This window comes from Bufo gargarizans, chromosome 2, assembly GCF_014858855.1.
Source record: "Bufo gargarizans isolate SCDJY-AF-19 chromosome 2, ASM1485885v1, whole genome shotgun sequence".
NCBI classification, from domain to species: Eukaryota; Metazoa; Chordata; class Amphibia; order Anura; family Bufonidae; genus Bufo; species Bufo gargarizans.
Genome location: NC_058081.1, coordinates 526,947,400 through 526,974,972, shown reverse-complemented (window position 1 = coordinate 526,974,972; position 27,573 = coordinate 526,947,400). Strand labels below are relative to the sequence as shown.

At 43.3% G+C, this 27,573-nt stretch overlaps 1 protein-coding gene across 1 annotated transcript in view; it reads right to left on the bottom strand.

The window, feature by feature from the left end:
• Positions 1-27,573, bottom strand: part of ITPR2 (inositol 1,4,5-trisphosphate receptor type 2) — a 372,015-nt gene that overhangs the window by 36,246 nt on the left and 308,196 nt on the right. Inside the window, 3 exon segments of the mRNA XM_044281452.1 lie at positions 15,072-15,267; positions 16,997-17,161; positions 20,828-21,003. Of these exon segments, the coding sequence (XP_044137387.1) occupies positions 15,072-15,267; positions 16,997-17,161; positions 20,828-21,003 (537 nt within the window).

Sequence of the window (27,573 nt, the reverse complement as noted above, 5' to 3'; positions counted from 1 at the left end):
ATTCCACAGTTTTGTTCCCTGTACTGCCTGCTTTTACCTCTGCTTAAAATAGGGTTGCTATGCAGGGTCCGTCTATGTGCTGAAGGATGGAGGACACAGAAGCACGCAGCGTGCAAGGTCAGATTACAGACAGCCAGGGACTGTGTGTAAATGATTAAAGCCAGGTTTTGGGGGCTATTGTTACTGACTAGTGAGGGCAGGCGGGATTAGCCTCAGGGTGAGGGCAGTGGCGGCCATCTTAACTGAATAGTGAGATTGCAGTTTTATGCAGACTGGTTGCGAAGGGCTGAATCTTATTAAATATGGGGTAAGTCAGTCTAATAGTAACTGATCTGTCCCTGACAGACTGTAAGTCCCTTCCTGTGGTCACATTACGGCTGCAGCACCCTGACTGGTGATCATAGGACAGGAAGTTACTGCTTGCAGTCTGGAATTGCGAAGATTTCAAATGGTGAACATTTAGTGTTTTTTTTTTTTTTTTTACACCATTTCCTGTCAATTTTGTGTTGAGGTTGGATAACCCCTTTAAATCCAGTTTTTAGTGTTGGAAGATAAATCCTGATTTTGGATCTCAGAAGAGATTTAATGACAATAAATCTAGATATAAAATCTTAATTAGATCTCAGAATCATAATCTCAGAACCATGTATAAATATCAGGACGAAGAGCTATTGACGAAAATTTGTAAAAAAAATTACAAGCATCGTATACATTTAGGCCCCATTCACACAACCGTATTTTTTTCATTTCAATTGGTCCACAAAAAATGCGGACAACACACTATGTGCTGTCAACATCTGTATGTCCATTCCGCTGTCCCACAAAAAAGAGAGAACATGTCCAATTTTTGTCTGTTTTGTGGGTATGAATAGTCTTTGTTTCAATGGATCTGCAACGGGCGCCATCCCCTAGGGCCCTCTATCGCATCCCAGGTGTAGGAAATGCTGAGTGGTATAGTGCGGCCTACTTCTTTATGTGTGTCACGGTGCTCCCACCTGGATACGACTGGACCACAAGCTTTGGCTCCAATAGGGGGGATAATTGAGGGATTTGAAAGAATAGACCTTGAGATGAAGTTCAATGGCAGCTTTACTTGAATAAACATTTCTTCAAACAGTTACAAGCTTTGTCTTGGTTCCAGCAGGCTTTAGAATGAACTGGCAGGCAAACTCTACTCTGCTTTGTCTCTGCTGTACTGACAGGCTAGCTTAGTAACTTTGATTCTTTCTTTATGCTGCACTCCACTCTTTAGTCTGACTTAGCTTCGGCTAAGGAACTATTCTCCTGGCTCTTGAGGCTTCCAAGCTTCTGCCTCCATGACCAGCAGAGCTTAGGGTGCTCTGGCTGGCGTGGGTACGTCAGACAGTGATGTGTCCCTGCACTCCCTTTCCCTGTCAAGGGAAGACTAGAACTCACTAGAAACTTCTGCCCCACCCTTCTGGCAGGAAGCATGACTGGCCCACTTTTGCCCAAAGGGGGGAGAATGGAATGGCAAGTTCCATTCTCTCTAACTATAGCTCTGTCATTTGCACTGCCACCTGCTGGTGAACCAGGCACATTACTTGTGATAAACAGTTACATAACAAAATTATCAATGCACAATATGGAGAGGACCTGGAACAAAATACATAAGATGACATACAGGTTAACCCATTAGAGATAGTAGTAGGGGTGGCAACACCACTCTGGAGTGTTACAGATCCACAAAAAAATGGATGCAAGTTGCAACACGGACATCACACAGAAGGCATCTGTAACAGACTGCAAAATACATACGGTCGTGTGAATGCACCATAAGTCATAAATCACCAACCATTTCAATGTGAGTAATTCCCATGCACATCATTACAATAGCAATAAGTATTACTCAAACTGTATACATTCAAGCAAGATAAAGATAGTTCTGGATCTCAGAACTCCACAGAGACTCTGGGATCAAAGATCCAAAGGCATGAATCCCAATCAGAGAAATAGATCTCAAATGGGGAGGTTAAATCAGAAAGTCTGACCCTAACAGATTTTTCTGGACCTCAGTGCTGAAGAGCTGATTCTAGAGTGCAGCCACTGCCAATGGACACTTTCACCCAGTGAGTATGTGGTCAGTATTTTTGTAAGCCAAAACACAGAAGAGGCACAAATATTTCCATTATAGGATCTCTGTAGGTTCAACTCCTGGTTTTGGCTTACAAATACTGACCGTGTGAGAGTGGAAAATATCAGACACACGCAAATCTTGTTCTGCTTGTTGGTGTTAGGCCTCCTGCATAGATGCTTTCCGTGTGCATCTGGAACTTTTTGAGGTCCCCAATTGTAGGAATGCCTATTCTTGTCCACAAAACGGACAATAGGACATGTTCTATAACACTACGCAACATAAAAAACTTTTCGTCTGCTACCGGGCAAAAACCATTTGTCCTATGCTACATCGAGTGTGCGGATTACAAATCTGAAGTCAGAATTGTTGTAACACGTCACGAAATTTTGCTATGCAGAAGTATGCCTCAATGAGCATTTGGAAAGCATTGAATAATTTTGAACAGAATGAGTTTTACGCCAACAATTACCTGATCTACATCAAAGTTTGCGTAGTAAACAGTGTATGAAAATGTAATGGAATAACACATTTTCAAAGTCTTGTTTTTCAGTTTAAGTCTTACTTGAGCAGGGCCCAGTATTGTTAAAAGTGCTTCAGGTATCTGCTTTTGCGTTTGTGAATGGTCATATTTTCCTGTTGCAAACACCAGCAGTAGTCCCCCATCATGTTGGGATTCCAGCAGCCTTGATACCTGTTCTCCATTGTAGAAATATCTTTATGGAACCGCTCTCCATGTTCGTCACTTACGTGTCCCAAATTGGGTTGGGAAAAAGTCAAGATGGGAATGTAAGAAATGCACTTTCAATGACATTCAGCAGCTAAGTTGTTCATATGCTGTAAGAATGTTGTCTACTAATTCCCAAGGAAGTTCTGCACTACTAGCACAAATGCATCCCAAGCTGCAAGACGCACTCGCTTTGTCAGATTCTTGCGCTGATCATAAGTAGTGTATTTGCCACATACAGTACAGACCAAAAGTTTGGACACACCTTCTCATTCAAAGAGTTTTCTTTATTTTCATGACTATGAAAATTATAGATTCACACTGAAGGCATCAAAACTATGAATTAACACATGTGGAATTATATACATAACAAAAAAGTGTGAAACAACTGAAAATATGTCATATTCTAGGTTCTTCAAAGTAGCCACCTTTTGCTTTGATTACTGCTTTGTACACTCTTGGCATTCTATTGATGAGCTTCAAGAGGTAGTCACCTGAAATGGTTTTCACTTCACAGGTGTGCCCTGTCAGGTTTAATAAGTGGGATTTCTTGCCTTATAAATGGGGTTGGGACCATCAGTTGCGTTGTGGAGAAGTCAGGTGGATACACAGCTGATAGTCCTACTGAATAGACTGTTAGAATTTGTATTATGGCAAGAAAAAAGCAGCTAAGTAAAGAAAAACGAGTGGCCATCATTACTTTAAGAAATGAAGGTCAGTCAGTCCGAAAAATTGGGAAAACTTTGAAAGTGTCCCCAAGTGCAGTCACAAAAACCATCAAGCGCTACAAAGAAACTGGCTCACATGCGGACCGCCCCAGGAAAGGAAGACCAAGAGTCACCTCTGCTGCGGAGGATAAGTTCATCCGAGTCACCAGCCTCAGAAATCGCAGGTTAACAGCAGCTCAGATTAAAGACCGGGTCAATGCCACACAGAGTTCTAGCAGCAGACACATCTCTAGAACAACTGTTAAGAGGAGACTGTGTGAATCAGGCCTTCATGGCAGAATATCTGCTAGGAAACCACTGCTAAGGACAGGCAACAAGCAGAAGAGACTTGTTTGGGCTAAAGAACAAAAGGAATGGACATTAGAGCAGTGGAAATCTGTGCTTTGGTCTGATGAGTCCAAATTTGAGATCTTTGGTTCCAACCAAAGTGTCTTTGTGCAACGCAGAAAAGGTGAACAGATGAACTCTACATGCCTGGTTCCCACCGTGAAGCATGGAGGAGGAGGTGTGATGGTGCTTTGCTGGTGACACTGTTGGGGATTTAGTCAAAACTGAAGGCATACTGAACCAGCATAGCTACCACAGCATCTTGCAGCGGCATGCTATTCCATCCAGTTTGCGTTTAGTTGGACCATCATTTATTTTAGCAGGACAATGACCCCAACACACCTCCAGGCTGTGTAAGGGCTATTTGACCATGAAGGAGAGTGATGGGGTGCTGCGCCAGATAACCTGGCCTCCACAGTCACCGGACCTGAACCCAATCGAGATGGTTTGGGGTGAGCTGGACCGCAGAGTAAAGGCAAAAGGGCCAACAAGTACTAAGCATCTCTGGGAACTCCTTCAAGACTGTTGGAAGACCATTTCAGGTGACTACCTCTTCAAGCTCATCAAGAGAATGCCAAGAGTGTGCAAAGCAGTAATCAAAGCAAAAGGTGGCTACTTTGAAGAACCTAGAATATGACATATTTTCAGTTGTTTCACACTTTTTTGTTATGTATATAATTCCACATGTGTTAATTCATAATGTTGATGCCTTCAGTGTGAATCTAGAATTTTCATAGTCATGAAAATAAAGACAACTCTTTGAATGAGAAGGTGTGTCCAAAATTTTGGTCTGTACTGTATGTAGCAGAAATTGTCTGAATCGTTAACACAGTTGTGTTTATCCATCTTAAGATTCAAAACTGATAGCACTATAACAGATCATTTTATCAAAATCTGCCCAGCCTGCCTTATATACTTACTGCTGACATCAGCCTGAGTGCGTCTGAACGGGTCTGGACATGTCCATTTGAATATCTCTAATATAATGCATTAATATTATAACCGAATAGGCTTTGCTTGTAAGTAACCCTTTAAGGACTTCCCCAAGCATGGCGCCCGCTCGCACGTGCAGCGGGCGCAATAGTCGCCGAGTTTCTGCTATTTTAAATAGCAGAGACCCGCGGCACATGTATGCGATCAGCCATGAGGCTGATCGCATACATTTCCCCTTTCAGATGCCATGGTCAAATGTGACCAAGGCATCTGCGCAGTCCAGAAGCGGAAGTCGCGCACTTCTGCTCCGGTAACAGCTTTCCCCGAATGAGATCGGGGAACCTGTTACATTGATATAATAGGCTGAAGCCTCAAGCAGGCTTCGGTGCCTATTAGATGACTATACCAATACCAAAAAAAAAAAGTTTTTGCAAATATAAAAAAAAATTAAGTTCATAAAAATACTTAAACAATAAAAGAAAATTAACATCATGGGCATCGCCGCGTGCGAAAATGCCCATACTAGAAAATATAACAATATTAATGGCATACGGCAAATGGCGTAACGGAAAAAACAAACAAAAAAAATGCCAATTTGCAATTTTTTGTCACTTCAACTACCCAATATTTATTTTTTTTATAAAAAGTGATCAAAAAGTCGCACACACTTAAAATTGGTATCACTAGAAAGAACAAATCCTCCAGAAAAAAATGAGCCCTCACACAGCCCCGTACACATAACTACAAAAAAGTTATAGGGGTCAGAATACGGTTATAAAAAAAAAAGTATTTTTTCCTCAAAGGTTTACATTTTCATTTGTTTTTGTATTAAAACGCAAGAAAAATTATAAGTGTGGTATCGTTGTAACCGTACTGACCTGGAGAATAAAGATAACAGGTCAATTTTACTGCATAGTGTAAAAAAAAAAAAACTTTATCAGAATTGCGGTTTTTCCCAATTCTATCCCATTTGGAATTTTTTTCCCGCTTCCTACTACATGGTATGCAACTGTAAATGGTGCCATTAGAAAGTACAACTTGTCCCACAAAAAATAACCCCTTAATAAGGCTATGTGAATAGAAAAATAAAAAAGTTAGGACTATGGGAAGGAGGGGAGTGAAAAACGAAAACGCAAAAATGGAAAATCCCAGGATACTTAAGGGGTTAAAATCTAGACGTGTCAGGCAAATTTCACGCTCATTTTAGTATAAATCACATGTTTTTCTCTCAGTAGCAAAATCATTTTTGCGCAGTGTAATTTGAGTCATGGCCACACAGAAACAGACAGCACACAGATGACATCCAAGTGCTGTTTGCATCCGCGATGTGGATGGATGCGGACCGGAAATACGGTTGTGCGCATGGGGCATTAGACAGATTTCAGTACAGTTCTCAAGAAATGATTCTAGGAGGGATCTCTAACACAGAAGGAAAATTTCTGGTTCTCAGACCCATAGAGATACTTTAGAACCTGAAAAAGAAATAAACTTCAAACAAAATCTGGCTCTCCCAGCTGTAGTGCGTTTCAAACTTAAAAGGCTATGTACACCTTTGGGGGTAATTTTTTTTTTATTATTGCATTGTACTCATTTTGAGCTAAAATATATATTTTTAATTAGTCTTTATTTTTTAAATATTAAGTCATTTATTTTCTGGATTTTCTGTCTTTTCCATCAGACCAGGAGCTGACGGACTCCTTATCTCTGCTCTCTGACATCCTAAACACTCATCATAGCTCAATCCCTATCTTACTGAATGTGGCTTAAATAAGTGTTTATGACCTCTCAGTAGTTTAGAGATGAGGTTTATTAGATGACAGCACAAAGTGAAAGTAGCAGTCACACAGCTAGAAAAACAGTTAACTCTTGGTGACAGAACAGCTCAATATTTTTAATAAAAGCCAACTGAAAAAAAGATTTTTAGCCAAAAATGAGAAACATGCAATCATTAAAAAAATTGCCTCTGTAGGTGTACATTTCCTTTAAGGAATCTCCATTCCAGAGATATAACAAATGTCAGAGCAGGAAAAGTAGATGAATAACATACCCTCAGAAAGATCATTTCAAAACTGGAGAGATAAATACAGATCTCGCAGTGAACGGATTCATTGGATCTCAGAACCAGATAGACAATAACCTTTGATATGAGATATTGGAGAGAGAATTCTGGAGCTCTGCATCTGACAAAGCCAGATACCAGGCAATAATTCCTGATCTCATTTGTTCTCCAGGATTTCTCTCTGATTTTGACCTGGAAATATATCTCTGGTACTAAAGTCTTGTCTTATCTCCGTGCTTCTGGCATCCAAATTTAATCCTTTGACCAGAATTCTCTTTCATTCTTAGATCCACACTATGGGCCAGATTTATCATTAGCTCAAGTCAGAATAATGGAGTGAAAAAGTCCCAAATTTTTTCGCAATCGCTAAAACTGCGAAAAAATTTGCGACTTTTTTGTGCTCTGCACTATGCTCGCCAGTTTTCTGAAAGTGGGCGTGTTTTCTTATGTAAATGAATCTCTAGACAGATTTACTACTGCGACTATTTAAAAAGTCACTAAAAAATTTGCAATTTCACAGTAAGGACCATGCTTATCTTATGAGACCTTTTAATAGAACATGCGACTTTTTGGTAAAAACGTGCGACTTTTGTAAAGCTGCTTACTGACAGATAAACTGTAACCGTCAAACCACATTTATTACAGTCTTAAAGGGCCAATCATAAATCTGACTTGGCTAAAACTGACTTTAGCCATATGTGAAAGTGGAGTGAGCTGTCAGAGTCATGATAAATCTGGCCCTATGTCTTCTGGATACCAGACTTGGGGCAATAACGCTTGATATCAGAACCAGAGAGATTATTCTAGATTTTGAAATCAAAGAGATAACTGTAGAAACCTATAGATAATTCTGGATAACTGGGGACATTTGAGCTATTTTGCTCTTTATGATACATCTGCTTGGGTAATCAATAGACGATGTGTTATCGTAAACGACTCTACTGTGCTTTCCGCGTAATGGTGGTTTCTGCGGCCATATTTTGGTGGAGTCACTACACAGGGGTGTTGTGTGCCCTGTCCAAGCCACACGCTGCCTCTTGTAAAATTAGCTCTCTGCTTGCTGTTATTGGAGCAGCTGCCGCTGGCCAAGAAAATCCTCATGAGATTATTGGGATTAAAAAACTTCTCACAAGACCGACATGCTGCTGAGTCGCCGGCTGCCAGTAACCCTTCCATGCCTGGAAGCTCCAATGGTCTGACCAATCTACGTGCCCACAGCCATACCGGGACCATGAGCCAAATCACAGCCAGAAAGCAGAAGTCTCCCTCCTTCAAGCCTTTTCTGAGAAAGCTGTGAGATGGCAAATGTGGCTGCTGTCGACAACAGGAATGGGTATTCAGCTTTACCAAGTTCCTGCATGGCAGTATGCCTAGCTATACAGCGACAGTATGTGTCACTATCTAACTAGAAAGACATGCTGTATTAACATGTGCCAGTCATGGCGATGCTCGCTGACATGTGGGCACAATACAGTTCAATAAGAGGCCTATGAAGGGTTGGTCGATGTTTCTCTTATGTCTAAGACATTGATTCTTCAGCAGGAAAAGATAAGAACTGAGAAGATTGATGACAAGAATATCACAGGATCAAAGTCTTAAAACGAAACTCCAAAAGCAATTCACTTTCCACCAGCAAAATCATCAGAAAATGTTAAGAAAGTACTGATTCTGCCACGTATGAAGTTTTCTTCTCCATTCACATCCTAAGCTGCAGAAAGGAGTCCTTTAACATTGGCTACTGGTTGGAAGAGTAAATGTTCTTACAATTGTTCAGTCACATACAGTCGCAATGATTGCTCCGTGTAGATGGAGCCAAATGAGCGGCAATCAACATACTTGACATACGGTGCTCATTACGGCAAGGAAATGTGCCCATGTCACAAGTCACACAGAGAGGAAGAAGGTACAATGATGTCACAGCAAAAAAAGCATTCCCTTAAAACAACATGTATTATAAGCGAAAAAAAAATCTCAAATACTGAGTACCCCAATGGTACTAATCCTTAAATCACCTTGGGTGGCCCCACCTAAAGCCGAACAACAGCCCCAATAACGGCAATCCCACTGTCTTCGGAACTCTCCCTACAACACCCTAATCTATATCCATTGGGACCACCGATAGCTAGAAGGGTTGAAATCTTGCTGTATTAATCTCCTGGTACCAAGGCAGATGAAAGATCTACACACTACAATTCATATCATACATTGCTGCCCACACTGCTGTCTTAAAGGGGTTGTCCCATGAAAAATATTCTACCGTTTTCAAGCCAGCACTTGGATCTGAATACTCTTGTAATTACATGGAATAAAAAAAAATTGTATAGCCAGTAAATTATTCAATAACATGTATCTGTATAGCGCCACCTGCTGTTTTTTTTATTTTTATTTCTTTGACCTGCTCACTGACATGACTGCACATACTCAGTTTCATCCTTCAACTGCCTCCTGAGTTATGATAGGGAAAGCTGAGACACGCCTCCTGAGCTGTGATAGGGAGAGCATGGACACGCCCCCTTAGCTGCAGTAGAAAGGACACTCCACTTGAGCTGACAGCTGGATATAGATCTAGCAGAGCAATGACTGGGGAGATCTCTGGATCCATGTGAGGTACAGGGCTGGTTCTAGCTTTGTTAGAAAGAGGTTGCCATGTCCTATATCATGTCTGATTTTTATTTTTTACATTAATCAGCAGCCACCTGGATGAGAAGACCAGGATCCTGGCAGCCTTACCAGCAGTCCAAGTGACGTATGTGCCTGCAGATAAGTGGCCATTTACCGTATTTTTCGCTTTATAAGACGCCCCCACCCCCCCAAAAGTGCGTCTTAAAAAGCGAATACTTCGCTGGCCGCTATGCTGCACAGCGCGGCCAGCGAAGTATCAGTGTGGAGGGAGGAGGCGGGGACACTCATGGCGGGGCCCGGTGCAGTGACTCTACTCTAATACACCGGGCCCCGCAACTGTTAAACATTCAATCTGATCTATATCTAATTGTATATGCTCTGTACCGTACTTACTGTAGTACCGTAAGTATAGCATTAAGATGGAGCAGACCGGCATCTCCCTCGGTCATGCGCCGCCTGCCGCAGCTCCCTCCTCATGCGCCACCTGCCCTAGCTCCCTCTGTCATGCGCCGCCTGCCCTAGCTCCCTCTGTCATGCGCCGCCTGCCCCAGCTCCTTCTCTGTTATGAGCCGCCTGCCCCAGCTCCCTCTGTCCTGCGCCGCCTTCCTGTTCATTCATAAAGTGAGATAAGCAGGCAGGGCATGACCGAGGGAGCTGGGGCAGGCTGTGCATGTGGAGGGAGCTGGGGCAGGCTGCGCATGTGGAGGGAGCTGGGGCAGGTGGCGCATGACCGAGGGAGATGCCGGTCTGCGCCGTCTTAATGCTATACTTACGGTACTACAGTAAGTACCGTACAGAGCATATACAATTAGTTATAGATCAGATTGAATGTTTAACAGTTGCGGGGCCCGGTGTATTGGAGTAGAGTCACTGCAACGGGCCCCACCATGAGTGTACCCGCCTCCTCCCTCCACACTGATGCATCTGATGGGGGATCTGTAGATGACACTTATGGGGATCTGTGGATGACATAAGTGTCATCCACAGAGCCCCATAAGGGCTGTTTCACACGAGCGAGTCCATTGCGGGAATCACGCTCCGTGTGTGAGTGTGATCCTCCGCTCTGGACTTGCAGGAGTGCACAGCATTATCATGATTTATAATGCTATGTGCCTCTGCATGGCCCTTTTTCCACAGAATTATAGTGACATAAAGCTGTCAGTATGATTCTGTAGAAATAAGGTCAAGCAGAGACACATTATAAATCATGATAATGCCGTGCGCTCCTGCAAGTCCAGACGGAGGATCACACTCACACACGGAGCGTGATTCCCGCAATGGACTCGCTCGTGTGAAACAGCTCTAAGTGTCATCCAGAGATCCCCCATCAGTGTAATGCACAGATCCCCCCTCAGTGTCATATTTTTTTCTTATTTTCCTCCTCAAAAACCTAGGTGCGTCTTATCATCAGGTGCGTCTTAATAAAGCGAAAAATACGGTATATACAGCATTTATCACTAGCCTAAGGCCATATTTACACGACCATATCCATTTTGTGGTCCACAAACCACGCATGTGCACCCCACACTTTCCTGTTTCGAACATCCCACACTATTGTAAAAATGCCTATTCTTGTCTGCAAAACAGAAAAGAATAGGACATGTTCTCTTTTTTGTGAAGCCGCTGAACGGACATACAGATGCGGACAGCACACGCATACACATCTTTTGTGGGGCCATAGAAATTAATGGCTCCACATACGATCCGCAAAAATTATGATCAAACCTACGATTGTGTACATGGAACCTTACTGCGATTGCTGGGGGTTGAGTGGTTGGAAATACGCCATAAATTCTTGGATGGTAGGAGTCGTATAGTCAACTGTTGTGTTTCCTTAGTATAAGGGCGTAGCTATAGGGTCAGCAGTGGAAGCGGCTGCTCTGGGGCCTGACCTCAGAAGGGTCCCACCCAGGAGGAGGACTAAAAGATTTTATTGTCAGGGCCCGGTCAACAGTATTGTACAATGACAATATATACAGTGAAATGACAAACAGTATATACCATATTTTTCGCCCTAGAAGATGCACCAGGCCATAAGACGCACCTGGGTTTTTGAGGAGGAAAATAAGAAAACAAATATTTTGAACCAAAAGGTGTGCTTTTGGTGGGCTTTGAACTAATGGTAGCCTGTGGATGAGACTGTTATGGGGGCGTCTGTGGCTGGCACTGTTATGGGGGCGTCTGTGGCTGGCACTGTTATGGGGGCGTCTGTGGCTGGCACTGTTATGGGGGCGTCTGTGGCTGGCACTGTTATGGGGGCGTCTGTGGCTGGCACTGTTATGGGGGCGTCTGTGGCTGGCACTGTTATGGGGGCGTCTGTGGCTGGCACTGTTATGGGGGCGTCTGTGGCTGGCACTGTTATGGGGGCGTCTGTGGCTGGCACTGTTATGGGGGCGTCTGTGGCTGGCACTGTTATGGGGGCGTCTGTGGCTGGCATGACACTGCTATGGGGGGGATCTGTGGATAACAGATAAATAGCATCTTATGCTATTTGACATCCACAGATCCCCCCCATAACAGTGTCAGCCACTGTGAATGACCACCAATACAGGGGGTGGGGGCTGGCATCTACACTAGTTTTTAAATGGCAGCGGGGGCCCAGTGCAGTTATTGTATTCTTTTGCACCGGGCCCCGCTCACTGTACTAATCGTATCTACTGTAACGGCAGGCAATGTTTAACTATAGATATGTTCGATCCAGCAGCCTGTACTTACGAGCATAGGAGGCTGTGTGGTTGGGCGGGCACTGGCAGTGTAACTTCCTACGTCACGTGCCTGCGCCGCCTGCTTCATTCATAAAGCCTACTGCCTGCTATGATGGTAAGTACAGGCTGCTGGATCGAACATATCTACACTACGTGCAGAATTATTAGGCAAATGAGTATTTTGACCACATCATCCTCTTTATGCATGTTGTCTTACTCCAAGCTGTATAGGCTCGAAAGCCTACTACCAATTAAGCATATTAGGTGATGTGTATCTCTGTAATGAGAAGGGGTGTGGTCTAATGACATCAACACCCTATATCAGGTGTGCATAACTATTAGGCAACTTCCTTTCCTTTGGCAAAATGGGTCAAAAGAAGGCTCAGAAAAGTCAAAAATAGTGAGATATCTTGCAGAGGGATGCAGCACTCTTAAAATTGCAAAGCTTCTGAAGCGTGATCATCGAATAATCAAGCGTTTCATTCAAAATAGTCAACAGGGTCGCAAGAAGCGTGTGGAAAAACCAAGGCGCAAAATAACTGCCCATGAACTGAGAAAAGTCAAGCGTGCAGCTGCCAAGATGCCACTTGCCACCAGTTTGGCCATATTTCAGAGCTGCAACATCACTGGAGTGCCCAAAAGCACAAGGTGTGCAATACTCAGAGACATGGCCAAGGTAAGAAAGGCTGAAAGACGACCACCACTGAACAAGACACACAAGCTGAAACGTCAAGACTGGGCCAAGAAATATCTCAAGACTGATTTTTCTAAGGTTTTATGGACTGATGAAATGAGAGTGAGTCTTGATGGGCCAGATGGCTGGATTGGTAAAGGGCAGAGAGCTCCAGTCCGACTCAGACGCCAGCAAGGTGGAGGTGGAGTACTGGTTTGGGCTGGTATCATCAAAGATGAGCTTGTGGGGCCTTTTTGGGTTGAGGATGGAGTCAAGCTCAACTCCCAGTCCTACTGCCAGTTTCTGGAAGACACCTTCTTCAAGCAGTGGTACAGGAAGAAGTCTGCATCCTTCAAGAAAAACATGATTTTCACGCAGGACAATGCTCCATCACACGCGTCCAAGTACTCCACAGCGTGGCTGGCAAGAAAGGGTGTAAAAGAAGAAAATCTAATGACATGGCCTCCTTGTTCACCTGATCTGAACCCCATTGAGAACCTGTGGTCCATCATCAAATGTGAGATTTACAAGGAGGGAAAACAGTACACCTCTCTGAACAGTGTCTGGGAGGCTGTGGTTGCTGCTGCACGCAATGTTGATGGTGAACAGATCAAAACACTGACAGAATCCATGGATGGCAGGCTTTTGAGTGTCCTTGCAAAGAAAGGTGGCTATATTGGTCACTGATTTGTTTTTGTTTTGTTTTTGAATGTCAGAAATGTATATTTGTGAATGTTGAGATGTTATATTGGTTTCACTGGTAAAAATAAATAATTGAAATGGGTATATATTTGTTTTTTGTTAAGTTGCCTAATAATTATGCACAGTAATAGTCACCTGCACACACAGATATCCCCCTAAAATAGCTAAAACTAAAAACAAACTAAAAACTACTTCCAAAAATATTCAGCTTTGATATTAATGAGTTTTTTGGGTTCATTGAGAACATGGTTGTTGTTCAATAATAAAATTAATCCTCAAAAATACAACTTGCCTAATAATTCTGCACTCCCTGTATAGTTAACCATTGCCTGCCTGCAGTTACAGTAGATACCATTAGTACAGTGAGCAGGGCCCAGTGCAATAGAATACAGTGACTGCACCGGGCCCTGCTGCCATTACAAAACTAGAGGCCGGCCCCCAGCCCCTTACTCGCTGATGCATACACCGGCAGCACTGTGCAGCTTGCGGTCAGCGGTGTATCAGTGTAAAAATGGCAGCCTTCGCCCCATAAGATGCACTGCCATTTTCCTCCCACTTTTTTTTTTTTTTAGAAGGGGAGTACGTCTTATAGGGCGAAAAATACGGTACTTGTAGAAAAGAGACAGTCAGGCCTGCCGGGCCTTGTCTCAGAGAGCTATCTTGACTAGTCACATGAGTGAGGGTTGCATTGGAGTAGGGGGGTACAAAGAATACTGGGGATGGGGGGCATTCAAAAATTTGCTGTGGGGCCCAGTCATTTCTAGTTACTCCACTGGCTTTGTACCTGCATTGTATTATAGCTTTTTGTGATATCTTTCTCCTTGGTTATTCTCCTTGGAAATATTTGGGATTTTATTTTCACTTATCATATAAAGTTTTAAGGGAACGTTTTTTTTCTTTCTGCTGGGAGTTTTTGATAACACTTTCCCTTGGTAACTTGTGGCCTATTGATCAGGTTCTGGGAGCGTACACAAGCGTAACTAGCATAATTGGGAAAGCAGCTCTGGATAGAAATACGGTAACAAGATATAACTAAAATCCAGTAGAAAATAAAATGTTTTGCTTTACTTATTTAAGCTAACTGAAGTTGTGCCATGTTTGAATGTTGGCAATAGAGAGGTCCATTCTCGGAGACCAGATAACAGTTCTGACACTTGATTTTAATAACATTTATCTTAGAACACAATTTTAAAAGACAGTCATCAGAATTCTGCATGCAGCTCTGGAGGTGACTGGTGTATACATATAATGTGACTCAAGGATCTAATGGTAGACTTAACAAGTCAGGTGGGGCTATATCCTGCTCTCCCGCACCACCAATGCATACAGAAAAGCAAACAGGTATCGATGCTAGAATTTCATTAGAATCTACTGACATTATTGGGGTATGAGACACAAGGAGCCTCAATCCCAGCGCTAGTTCCCAGCAAACTGATTGGTTTTGTATCGAATGAACCTAAAATGCATCCACATTAAGCAGATGATCATATATCAATGACTTACCCATGTCTGGGGTCCTGCCCTTCAGCCGATCCACCTCCATGGTGAAATCGTCTTTCAGAAAGAGAAACCCAACGATTGAGAAGAGGTAGACGAGGATCAGTGCCAGCACTGCAGTCAGGATGATGGAGCGCCCATTCCTTGTTACACTTTTTATAACATTCAGTAAAGTTTCTTCCCGATACACGAGATCAAACAACTACAAAGAACAAAAGATTGTTAGAATTAAACAGTATTAGGCCAAATGCACACGGCCATGTTCCGCGGCCGAGAGCGGTCCGTGGTATGCCGGGCTGGATTCCTGTTCAGAGCTGGAGCGCACGGCGTCATTGGTTGCTATCACGCCGTGGGCTTCATGCCGCCGCTGCACTACAGTAATACACTCGTATAGTGTATTACTGTAGTGCAGCGGCGACATGAAGCGCACGGCATCACAGCAACCAATGACGCCATGCGCTCCTGCTCTGAACAGGAATCCAGCCCGGCATACCACGGACCGCTCTCAGCTCACCGCTCTCACGGCCGTGTGCATTCGGCCTTAACCTGTGTATCTAATCTTATTCTTTGTTATACTCTCTGCTGAGCAGATGTATCTAATCCTATTGTGTGTGATACTGCTGGCTGAGACAACATATCTAAGCCTATCCTGCATGATACTATGCGCTCGGCCATTTTAAGAACTCCCATAGAAATAAATGGAGAGCACACTGCGCAAGCGCGGTCACCAGTCCATTCGCTTATATGGAACTGCTGGAAAGAGCTAAGCCAGCGATCTGCTATTTTTGGCACTCCCTTCGAAATGAATAGAGGGAGGTCGTTCTCTTTGGGAGCTTCGTTCTAGAGATTGGGGTGGGTCCCAGACGTGGAACCTACCCTAACTGACACTGGTGGCATATCCTAGCCCTATGCCACCAAAGATCGAGGTGAGAGAACTGTTTTAAACATAAGTGTTAGGTCCCCTGCACGTGAACGTGTGCACCCCGTGGTCGTGCTGCGGGCCGCAATGCACGAACACCGTCTGTGGGGCAGCCGCAGCGGATCCCAGACCCATTCACCTTAATAGGTCCGCTGTTCCGCAAAAAGAAAGGCCATGTTCTATCTTTTTGCGGAACGGAAGTACGGGACGAAACCCCACGGAAGCACTCCGTAGTGCTTCCGTAGGGTTCCGTTCCGTGCTTCTGTTCCGCACCATTCCACATCTCCGGATTTGCGGACCCATTCAAGTAAATGGGTCCGCATCCGTGATGCGGAATGCCCACGGAACGGCACCCGTGTATTGCGGATCTGCAATACAGCAACGGGAAGCACATGTTCGTGTGCAGGGGGCCTTAAACACAGACTATTACATGACCTAAGCCTATCATGTGTGATAGCGTTTGCTACTCGGTGTATCTAAGCCTAATGTGTGATACTCTATTAATCCAGCATAATAGAAACATGCAATGTTTCAACCTGCGCAGAGGACTTTCAAAAGCATGCTTGACAAAGACCCCATGCAGATCGAAACGCTGCATACTTATTATGGTGGATTAAATAAAGCTCACTGGAAGTGTTAAAACCCAGATAGATGGGGGACTCTTGGACTGCGTGGTGTGCATCCACCTGTATTCCTGGTAAACGTTATGAATGTTTGGCGTGTGCTGTGTGATACGGCTGAGGAGAAGATCTAAGCCTATCAAGTGTGATTACTGTATACTGAGCCAGTGTATCTAAGCCCATGGTATGTGATACTGCCTGATGAGCTGTGTATCTAAGCCACCCATGTGTAGTATGGTCTTCTGAATCATGTATCTATGCATATGATGTGTGATATTACCTGCTGAGCCATGTACTATCTGCTACGCTGGGGTGGGACATCCCACCTCTCTGGCAACACCGTATGCGGTCACGGCAGCAGCACTGGTATTGCTATTCTTGCTGATTCTTACCAGGAAACTATAGAAGAACTCATGAACAAACAGTCCCAGCATGCAGACAATGACGTACACCACGTGGTACAGGAATGCCATATCCATGATCACTGCTCGGTAGCCTCGTGTGAACGTGCCGCGGTTCCCCACGAAACTCACCAGAAAAACCACCTTATTACACAGCTGTGGAGGAGAAAGAGACGGCAATTATAACCCGAAATCCAGGAGTGAAATACTGTATACTCCTTATAATCACAGGTGTCTGTCTACAGCGGATCAAACATTGAAATGTCACACTAAAACGGAGCAAATGATTGAGATCTGATGGATCCACTTAGTGGTGTAGAAGATATAGTATGTCACTAAAGCTGGGTGACAATAAAATATCTGGGGTGCATCCAGGGTTCGGCTTTTTTATTATTTTCGCTCTACACAAAGCCAGCAATCAGTTTCAATCTCCTGCACTGTTAGGATTCCACCACCGCTGCCTTTGAAGTTCAGTACGTGGCAGTGGAAAAGGCATGCTTTGTTTTCCAGCAACTGTATCAAACGTGTTCGTAGGAGATATTTGCTCAATAAGTAATTAGGTAACAGACCAAGCGGAGGCTGCGTGAGGCCGGCACTTAATACGAAGCCACAGCTTGTGCCGGGAGGCTGCAGACAACACAGAATACATGCTGGAACATTAATCAGCTATAAAACTGAGCCAGAAACTGGGGAGCAGCAGAACAATAGGGGGTGTCTAGATGGATGAGACAGATATATAAATCTGAGATAAATAATAACATAGATAACTGTGAGATGATAGATAATCTTTGGAACTAGGCCAAAATGTCTATTGGGTTCTTAGCCACCTCTCTTGGCCTTTCTTCCCTGATTAATTAGTTTGGTGGGACGGCCCGTTCTAGGAAGAGTCCTGGTTCTTCCAAACTTCTTCCATTTAAGAAATACGGAGGCTACTGTGCTCTTGGGAACTTTCAGAGCAGCAGAATTTTATTTCTACTCTTCTGTAGATCTTTGCCTCCACACAATCCTGTCTCTGATCTCTACAGGCAGTTCTTTCCCCCTCATGGCTTGGGTTTTGCTCTGATATGCATTGCCATCTGTGAGAAGGGGTATGTCTTTCTAAATCAAATCCAATCAACTGAATTTACAACAGGTGGACTCCAATCAAGGTGTGGAAACATCTCAAAGATGATAAGTGAAATGAGAAGCCCCAAAGAAAAATGTCAGGTGTCATGGGAAAGGGTCTGAATACTTATGTCCATGTGAAATTTTAGCTTTTCCTTTTTCATAAATTAGCAAGTATGTCCAAAATTCTGGTTTCACTTTCTGAATAGGTGTACTGTGTGCTGACTGATGGGGGGAAAACTAGAGGCAGCAACATAATTAAATGTGAAAAAGAGAAAGTGTCGGAAGACTTTCCGAATGCATTGTAGACAGATATGCTAGATATAGATTAGATAGATCAATATGAGCTAGACAGATTTTAGAAAGCTAGATAACAGATGACTGAGAGAAAAACTGAGATTAATAGAATGGTAGATAGATTGATAGAATGGTACATAGATGATGGAAATAGACAAATATTAGATATACAGATTAAGAAGATTCATCAGTGTAATATGACAATATTGTAAGGAGGCTAAACAAAATACAGCCATATTATACAGATTTTAGTAGAAAACAGATGTCGATGGACTACCCTTTTAAAAAAAGAGTTTGTCACTTCCAAAATCTGTTTCAAAGCAAGCCTATTTCCATGTAGATTAAGTGCCCTGAAACATAGCCATCCCTTTCTAGTGAAAATCCAGTCCTCTAAACCTGTCAGTTTTTCATGGTCGTTCTTCAACCATTTGTGCATCCATTTTCTGACCATTTTGCATCCGTTTCTCTTGGCTTTTCAATATGCATGAATATCATTGGCTTTTTTAAAAATAAAATCCCAACCTCTGCAGTATACGTAATGTCCCCCTCATCGTGGCCTCAGCAGTAATATTGTCCCCACAGTGGTCTCCAGCAGTAATAATGTCCCCCATAGTGGCCCATAATATCCCCATAGTGATCGTAGCTGTAATAATGTCCCCCCATAGTAGCCTCACCAGTAATAATGTCCCACCATAGTGGCCCCTAGCAGTAATAATGTCCCCTATAGTGGTCCTCAGCAGTGATGGTCAGTTAAAGAACAGCCCGATGAAGGCCCCCGGCGGCTGTTCTTGGAACTGCCTGCTCCCGGTGACTGCATTTGATTTCAGACCGGCTCCTGGCACAGGCAAGAGCTTACCTGTGCATCGCCGGACGGGTGAGTCTACCTTACTAAAGATGGCAGCCCGCATGTGTTCGCTGGCGAACACTGCGAACTGACCATCACTGGTTCTCAGCTGTAATTTAAAAAAAAAATCACTCACCTCATCCACTTGCATGCGCAGAGGCAGTCGTTCCTCTCTTGATTTGGCGAAGGATCTGTGCTCAGTGTGATCATGCTGGGAGCACGCGGTGATGTCATCAAGCTTAGCGCAGGTCCTTCACAATCAAGATAGGAGCGACTGCCTCTGCGCATGCAAACGGTTGAGGGATTTTTTTTTTCCTGCAGCTGAGGACCACTATAGGGGATATTGGGGGCCACTATGGGGGACATTATTACAGCTGGGGGCCACTATGGGAGACATTATTACTGCTGGGGGCCATCATAGGGGACATTATGTATACTGCATGGGTTGCGGGAAAAAAAAAAAAAAAAAAAAAAGCCAATGAAATTGATCTATTTTTAACAGCCATGGAAAACAGATGCAAAACTGCCATTAAAAAAGGATGGACGGACAGAATGGATGCTCAAATGGTTGGAAAATGGTCATGTGCATGTAGCCTTATGGTGGAGTGAAGGTGCACTAAACGGAGCGGCTCCACCCAGGATGCCATGAAGACCTTATTTGCATAGAAATACAAAGAAGCATTTCTCAGTATAGGACTGCATTTTCCCAAGATAGGTATGGCTATGTTTCAGGACACCTACTCTACATGGACGTTGACTTGCTTTTGGAGGTAAGAAAATTTAGACTAAAACCTTCAGAATCACAGGTGCATATCCATGAAGCAAACATAATTACAAAAAACAAAATGGCTGCACACCGTTATATATATAAACAATAGAGCTAAGAAATGGGGGTCATTCTAGATAAAAGTGGTACAATACCGACTATAAATGAGTAATGGAAGCTCTTAGCGCACATACGTATGTGCGCTAAGAGCTTCCATTACTCATTTATAGTCGGTATTGTACCACTTTTATCTAGAATGACCCCCATTTCTTAGCTCTATTGTTTGCATATATAATGGTGTGCAGCCATTTTGCTTTTGGAGGTGACAGACTCCCTTTAAGACCCAGGTTTGAGAACTGAGATCAGCTCACTTACTGGAAGCTAAGGCAGCATGCCCAAGTTTCATCTTAAGCTGCAAAGTCAATGGAATGACCCACCATGGTTAAACCTCCTGACAGATACCCCAATGGTGAGTGTCAATGCTGGCCTAGTAACAAGTCTACTGGCCGAATCGGCACATATTGTGTCCCCCAGAAGCCAAGACAGATGTTTAGAGAAGAACATACAAACTAGTAAAAAAGTTAGTCTAGAAAGCTACAGGGAGATGTCAGATATCCAGCATTAGAGGGATTCTGCAATCACTCCCTATGGCAGATCAAAGACTTGCTGACTACTGAGCCCCCTGGCTGTTCGGCTGGCAGCCATCTGGTCTCAGTATTACAAGTATAGCTGCTGGGAAAGCGATATAATCCGCAATGTGCACAAAGATGTCTCCATGTAACTGAGCAACAGCTATCAAAGCCCTCCTTACATTAGCTGCTCCCAGTAATATGAGAGTAGGCCCCAGGCCCAGGGTGTAAATGGAGCGGAGCATGACGGACACCAGGAACGGCCGAATGCCAAACGGTTTGGGAAGGATAAATAACATGGTGGTGCAGATAGCCACAGCAATCCAAAGCAGAATGGAGATCCAGGGAGGGAGAGTTCCTGTAGTGATAGAAAGAACATGTCAGCTGTTACATATAAATGTGAAAATATGCGTAGTGCGAGTTCACATGTTCCAAAACTGAGCCCCCCCTCATTTCACAGATTATAAATAGAAATAATTTACATAAGAAGTGGATTTGCTGTGTGTGTGTGTATATATATATATATATATATATATATATAATTTCTTACCCTGTGCTGATTCTGAGTTACATCCGTTATTATACTCCAGAGCCGCACTCACTATTCTGCTGGTGGAGTGACTGTAAGCATATATGACTTATTCTGTACTGATCCTGATTTACAGCGTCTATTATTCTCCAGAAACGCACTCACTATTCTGCTGATTGTCTTTGGAAACAGCCAGCTTGTTGTCAGACACAACCCTCACAGATTAGCTGCCCTAAGTGACAGTTTCCCCTACATCAGATTACTACATTGTCTACTCTTCCGAGAACAAACGCTTTTCAAACAGTGAACACTCAGGGAATGCTGGGGTATTTCAGCAAAAAAACTGGGAATCAGGGCCGGACTGGGATTACAAAGCAGCCTTGGCGCCCAAACCCCACATATAATATTGTGTAGAAATAACGATGCACAATACATGCTGCGGCAAATTTAGCTTTATTTGGTGATGCTCCTATGCAAGTCATCAATGATAGAAAAGAAATAAAAGTGGAACACAGAAATGTCTAATCACATGGTCAGGGACATAAGTTACCTTTCCTTATAGCATAGCACCACATACCATGATAAAGCTCAAAATACCTCTGCAGCAGCATCCGCTACCATAGAGCAGCACAAAATATCTCTCCAAATACACCAAATAAATACCACAGCACAGTACAAAATATCTCTCCAAATACACCAAATAAATACCACAGTACAGTACAAAATATCTCTCCAATAGCACTAAATAAATACCACAGTACAAAATAACTCCTCAGCAGCATCCGATACCACTATACAGTACAACATCATTGTCCGTGGACCAACTATTCCCAACTGGCAGCAGTATTGTGCCCTGACCAAACCTCTCCCACTGTTAGCAGTATTGTCCCCTGACCTCGCTGATTCAACTGGTACCTGCATTGTCTCCTGGTAGTGGTATTGTACCCTAACCCCCCACCCCACTGGTAGCAGTATTTTGCCTACTTAATCACCACCCCTCCCTCACTGTTAGCAGTATTGTCCCTTGACCACCCCTCTTCCACTGGTAGCGGTATTGTCCCTAGTAACTATCTTCACCAGCCACCGGAGTGAGAATTGCACGGGAGGAAGGGGTTGGGATTCAAAAATTTGCTGTGGGGCCCAGTCAGTTCTAGTTATGCCAGTGCCAGGGGAAACAATAAACTGCTCCCATTGTAGAGACTATGAACCAAGCTCTGCCCACTGTTAAGATAGTACCCTGCAATATAAAACATTCATCTAATTTAACAAGAATTATTTCAATTTGCCCGAAAGATAAGGGGCTGCCAAATCTCTGTTGTCACGCTTATCTTGGGTAATGCAACAGAACAGGAAGGTTTGTTTGCGCCCTAGACAAAATCGTGTATCCTACTGCAACTGTCAATTACCCTTTCTCGCTTATTACATCCTTTGGGGTCATGGCAGTATTTTTAGCGTAACCCTCCATGCGACTATTTCGCTTATGGAAATATAACGGATAGATATACTCTTAACAATATGAAGCAGAGAAATCCTAAACGAAGCCAGAAAAGTTTTAATCACTTCATTAGCAGCAAGATAAAATAAGGGGGATTGAGAGCGCAGCGAGCACAGGGACCTCAGCGCCAGCGATCACTCGTCTGTCACCGCAGCTTTATTGGGTCTTTGGTTCTATAAGTAAAAGTCAGTGCGATGACTATATATAGCATTTAAAGTGACAATCATCTTCAAGCTGCAATGTCAGGCAGACATTTAATGAAACGGGACACAGTGTGCGCTCAGGCACCTCGTCCTGCCTGCGACTGTGACCTGTCAATCTCGCTTCCTTCAAGACTCTTATTAGACACCATCTGATCAATTTTACTGTCGGCAAAAATACTTCAAATCGTCTTCCTGCTTCATATTCACTACTTCATTACAGTGAGAAATAAAAAGAGGAGAAATACTTGTTCTGCTTTGTGCATATTCTCAGTAAACATATTATATTGGAAGTATAACCCTCAACATGTCACATCATAAAAAACTGCTTATAAAACATTTCCCCCCAAAATCAAACACAAAAGAAATGAGTCATCCTCTTCTGCTAACATAAAGGGTTGTCCACGTTTGGTGGACATTTGGCCTGTCGCCGGACCTGCTTATTACTGTGGGTTCTAGCTCATTTGGTTCTGGCATCATTATACAGTCAGGTCCATAAATATTGGGACATCGACACAATTCTAACATTTTTGGCTCTATACACCTCCACAATCAATTTGAAATGAAACTAACAAGATGTGCTTTAACTGCAGACTGTCAGCTTTATTTTGAGGGTATTTACATCCAAATCAGGTGAACGGTGTAGGAATCACAACAGTTTGTATATGTGCCTCCCACTTGTTAAATGACCAAAAGTAATGGGACAAAATAATAATCATAAATCAAACTTTCACTTTTTAATACTTGGTTGCAAATCCTTTGCAGTCTTATTACAGCCTGAAGTCTGGAACGCATAGACATCACCAGACACTTGGTTTCATCCCTGGTGATGCTCTGTCAGGCCTCTACTGCAACTGTCTTCAGTTCCTGCTTGTTCTGGGGCATTTTCCTTTCAGTTTTGTCTTCAGCAAGTGAAATGCATGCTCAATCGGATTCAGGTCAGGTGATTGACTTGGCCATTGCATAACATTCCGCTTCTTTCCCTTAAAAAACTCTTTGGTTGCTTTTGCAGTATGCTTTGGGTCATTGTCCATCTGCACTGTGAAGCGCCGTCCTAGGAGTTCTGAAGCATTTGGCTGAATATGAGCAGATAATATTGCCAGAAAAACTTCAGAATTTATCCTGCTGCTTTTGTCAGCAGTCACATCATCAATAAATACAAGAGAACCAGTTCCATTGGCAACCATACATGCCCACGCCATGACACTACCACCACCACCATGCTTCACTGATGAGGTGGTATGCTTAGGATCATGAGCAGTTCCTTTCCTTCTCCATACTCTTCTCTTCCCATCACTCTGGTACAAGTTGATCTTGGTCTCATCTGTTCGTAGGATGATGTTCCAGAACTGTGAAGGCTTTTTTAGATGTCGTTTGGCAAACTCTAATCTGGTCTTCCTGTTTTTGAGGCTTACCAATGTTTTAAATCTTGTGGTGAACCCTCTGTATTCACTCTGGTGAAGTCTTCTCTTGATTATTGACACACATACACCTACCTCCTGGAGAGTGTTCTTGATCTGGCCAACTGTTGTGAAGGGTGTTTTCTTCACCAGAGAGCGAATTCTTCGGTCATCCACCACAGTTGTTTTTCGTGGTCTTCCGGGTCTTTTGGTGTTGCTGAGCTCACCGATGCATTCCTTCTTTATAAGAATGTTCCAACAGTTGTTTTGGCCACGCCTAATGTTTTTGCCATCTCTCTGATAGGTTTGTTTTGTTTTAGCCTAATGATGGCTTGCTTCACTGATAGTGACAGCTCTTTGGATCTCATCTTGAGAGTTGACAGCAACAGATTCCAAATGCAAACATCACACTTGAAATGAACTCTGGACCTCTTATCTGCTCATTGTAATCAGCATAATGAGGGAATAACACACACCTGGCCATGGAACAGCTGAGAATCCGATTGTCCCATTAGTTTTGGTCCCTTAACAAGTGGAAGGCACATATGCAAACTGTTGTAATTCCTACACCGTTCACCTGATTTGGATGTAAATACCCTCAAATTAAAGCTGACAGTCTGCAGTTAAAGCACATTTTGATTGCTTCATTTCAAATCCATTGTGGTGGTGTATAGAGCCAAAAATGTTAGAATTGTGTCGATGTCCCAATATTTATGGACCTGACTTTATAACAATCTATATATTTGTCACTGGGAAAGCTGGGTGACAAACCCCAAGTAGGAGCTGCAATGATAACCTCATTTGCATGAGAGAATTTTAAACAACTTGAAAGAAGAAGAGGATTCACAGACTCTTTCTAATGACACTTGGCATTGACTTTTTCTTCTTCTCCTGCTCTCCAAATTACAAATTGTGCTTGTTCTGGAGTTTCCATGGTAACATCAACATGTGTCTGTGTATAGACTTCCTGCCAAGTGAATTCTACTCTTATCAAGTTGTTGAGTTAAGGTCACATGACAGGAAGTCAATGAACATCAGCCAGTTGCAGCTACCATGGAAACCTCAGAGCAGGCACAATATGTGAGACTAAAGAAGAGAAAAATAAGATGTACAGTACAGACCAAAGGTTTGGACACACCTTCTCATTCAAAGAGTTTTCTTTATTTTCATGACTATGAAAATTGTAGATTCACACTGAAGGCATCAAAACTATGAATTAACACATGTGGAATTATATACATAACAAAAAAGTGTGAAACAACTGAAAATATGTCATATTCTAGGTTCTTCAAAGTAGCCACCTTTTGCTTTGATTACTGCTTTGCACACTCTTGGCATTCTCTTGATGAGCTTCAAGAGGTAGTCACCTGAAATGGTTTTCACTTCACAGGTGTGCCCTGTCAGGTTTAATAAGTGGGATTTCTTGCCTTATAAATGGGGTTGGGACCATCAGTTGCGTTGTGGAGAAGTCAGGTGGATACACAGCTGATAGTCCTACTGAATAGACTGTTAGAATTTGTATTATGGCAAGAAAAAAGCAGCTAAGTAAAGAAAAACGAGTAGCCATCATTACTTTAAGAAATGAAGGTCAGTCAGTCCAAAAATTGGGAAAACTTTAAAAGTGTCCCCAAGTGCAGTCACAAAAATCATCAAGCACTACAAAGAAACTGGCTCACATGCGGACCGCCCCAGGAAAGGAAGACCAAGAGTCACCTCTGCTGCGGAGGATAAGTTCATCCGAGTCACCAGCCTCAGAAATCGCAGGTTAACAGCAGCTCAGATTAGAGACCAGGTCAATGCCACACAGAGTTCTAGCAGCAGACACATCTCTAGAACAACTGTTAAGAGGAGACAGTGTGAATCAGGCCTTCATGGTAGAATATCTGCTAGGAAACCACTGCTAAGGACAGGCAACAAGCAGAAGAGACTTGTTTGGGCTAAAGAACACAAGGAATGGACATTAGACCAGTGGAAATCTGTGCTTTGGTCTGATGAGTCCAAATTTGAGATCTTTGGTTCCAACCACCGTGTCTTTGTGCGACGCAGAAAAGGTGAACGGATGGACTCTATGTCACGAACTATGGATCCGACCGCTCCGGATCCCACAGCTGTGACGTAGTGGTCTGTGACGGAGTCTGCGCACACACAGAGACCTCACGTGACCGGGGTATTACCACTCGGCTAACACCCCCCACTACACTTCGGTAACTGCCACCACGTGGGTTCCCGGTCCACGAGCCGACTATCCGGGTCATTCACTATCACACAGATCAGTGGATGAACCGGATATCACTTACTGACCAACCGCAGTCAATCACCCCCAGCTACAATTCCTAAATGCAATGTAACTAACTACCTGGTAACGTCTCTTCAAAGGCAAGGTACGTTGTTCAGCAGCTTAGAATATGGAAGACTTGGCCACTTAGATTTTATAATCTTTAATAAGCGGTAAAAAGCAGTGCATACAAGTCTAATGAAAATGACTATAAATCTACAGAATAATAATAACAATATAAATAATCACGACAGTTCAAATGAAAGGGAAAAAGATGAAAGAATACTTAGTTTCTCTGGAGGGTTTCAGATGGTCGTTCATATGTCCTTTTTGAATCCTTGCAAACCCCTTTTCAGTATGTATCAGGGGAGACCCTCAAAGTTCTTCTGATACAGGGATATGCCGTCAATGTCCAATTAAGTGTCTGGTGATGTTCCATGGGTCTCTCTCCTCTGTCCTTGTGCATGGGTTTTTATGAACTCTGCCATGGGCAGGAGACTTACTCCTGTCAGCCAATGGCAGCAGAGTGACTGTCAATCCTAGGGATTGGCCTCCAAGTGTTTTATGACCCCATCAAAGTTCAGTTCCTACAATGAGGATTATACTTAAGCTCGTATCTCCTGATACATCGGCATATTTTTATACAGAATACATATTTGCGATCCTTATTTATTTACCTACAGAATGAGACCACACACGGTAATGCTGGGACCTGTAGTTCTTCTACCACCCATAGGTCAGCTAAGGAATCACATCCTCTAGTCATATTTGATACCCAATTAACCACAATAGTCTGTAGAGCCTGGATCTGGTGTCAGAATGGGCATAAGTTGATTCATAAATGAAATATGAAAGTGGACTGGTTTTATGCCCAGAGCTAATTAAGGGCTATTAGCTCTCCTCAAACCAGACCTGGAAATTAATGACGTCACGCTCCAGCCAGGCTTGACAGCGAGCTGATCTTGGACAGGATGAGCTGGGCCTGGTGTAGCTTTTATGACCTTTTATTGCTGGCCTCAAAGAGTAGTG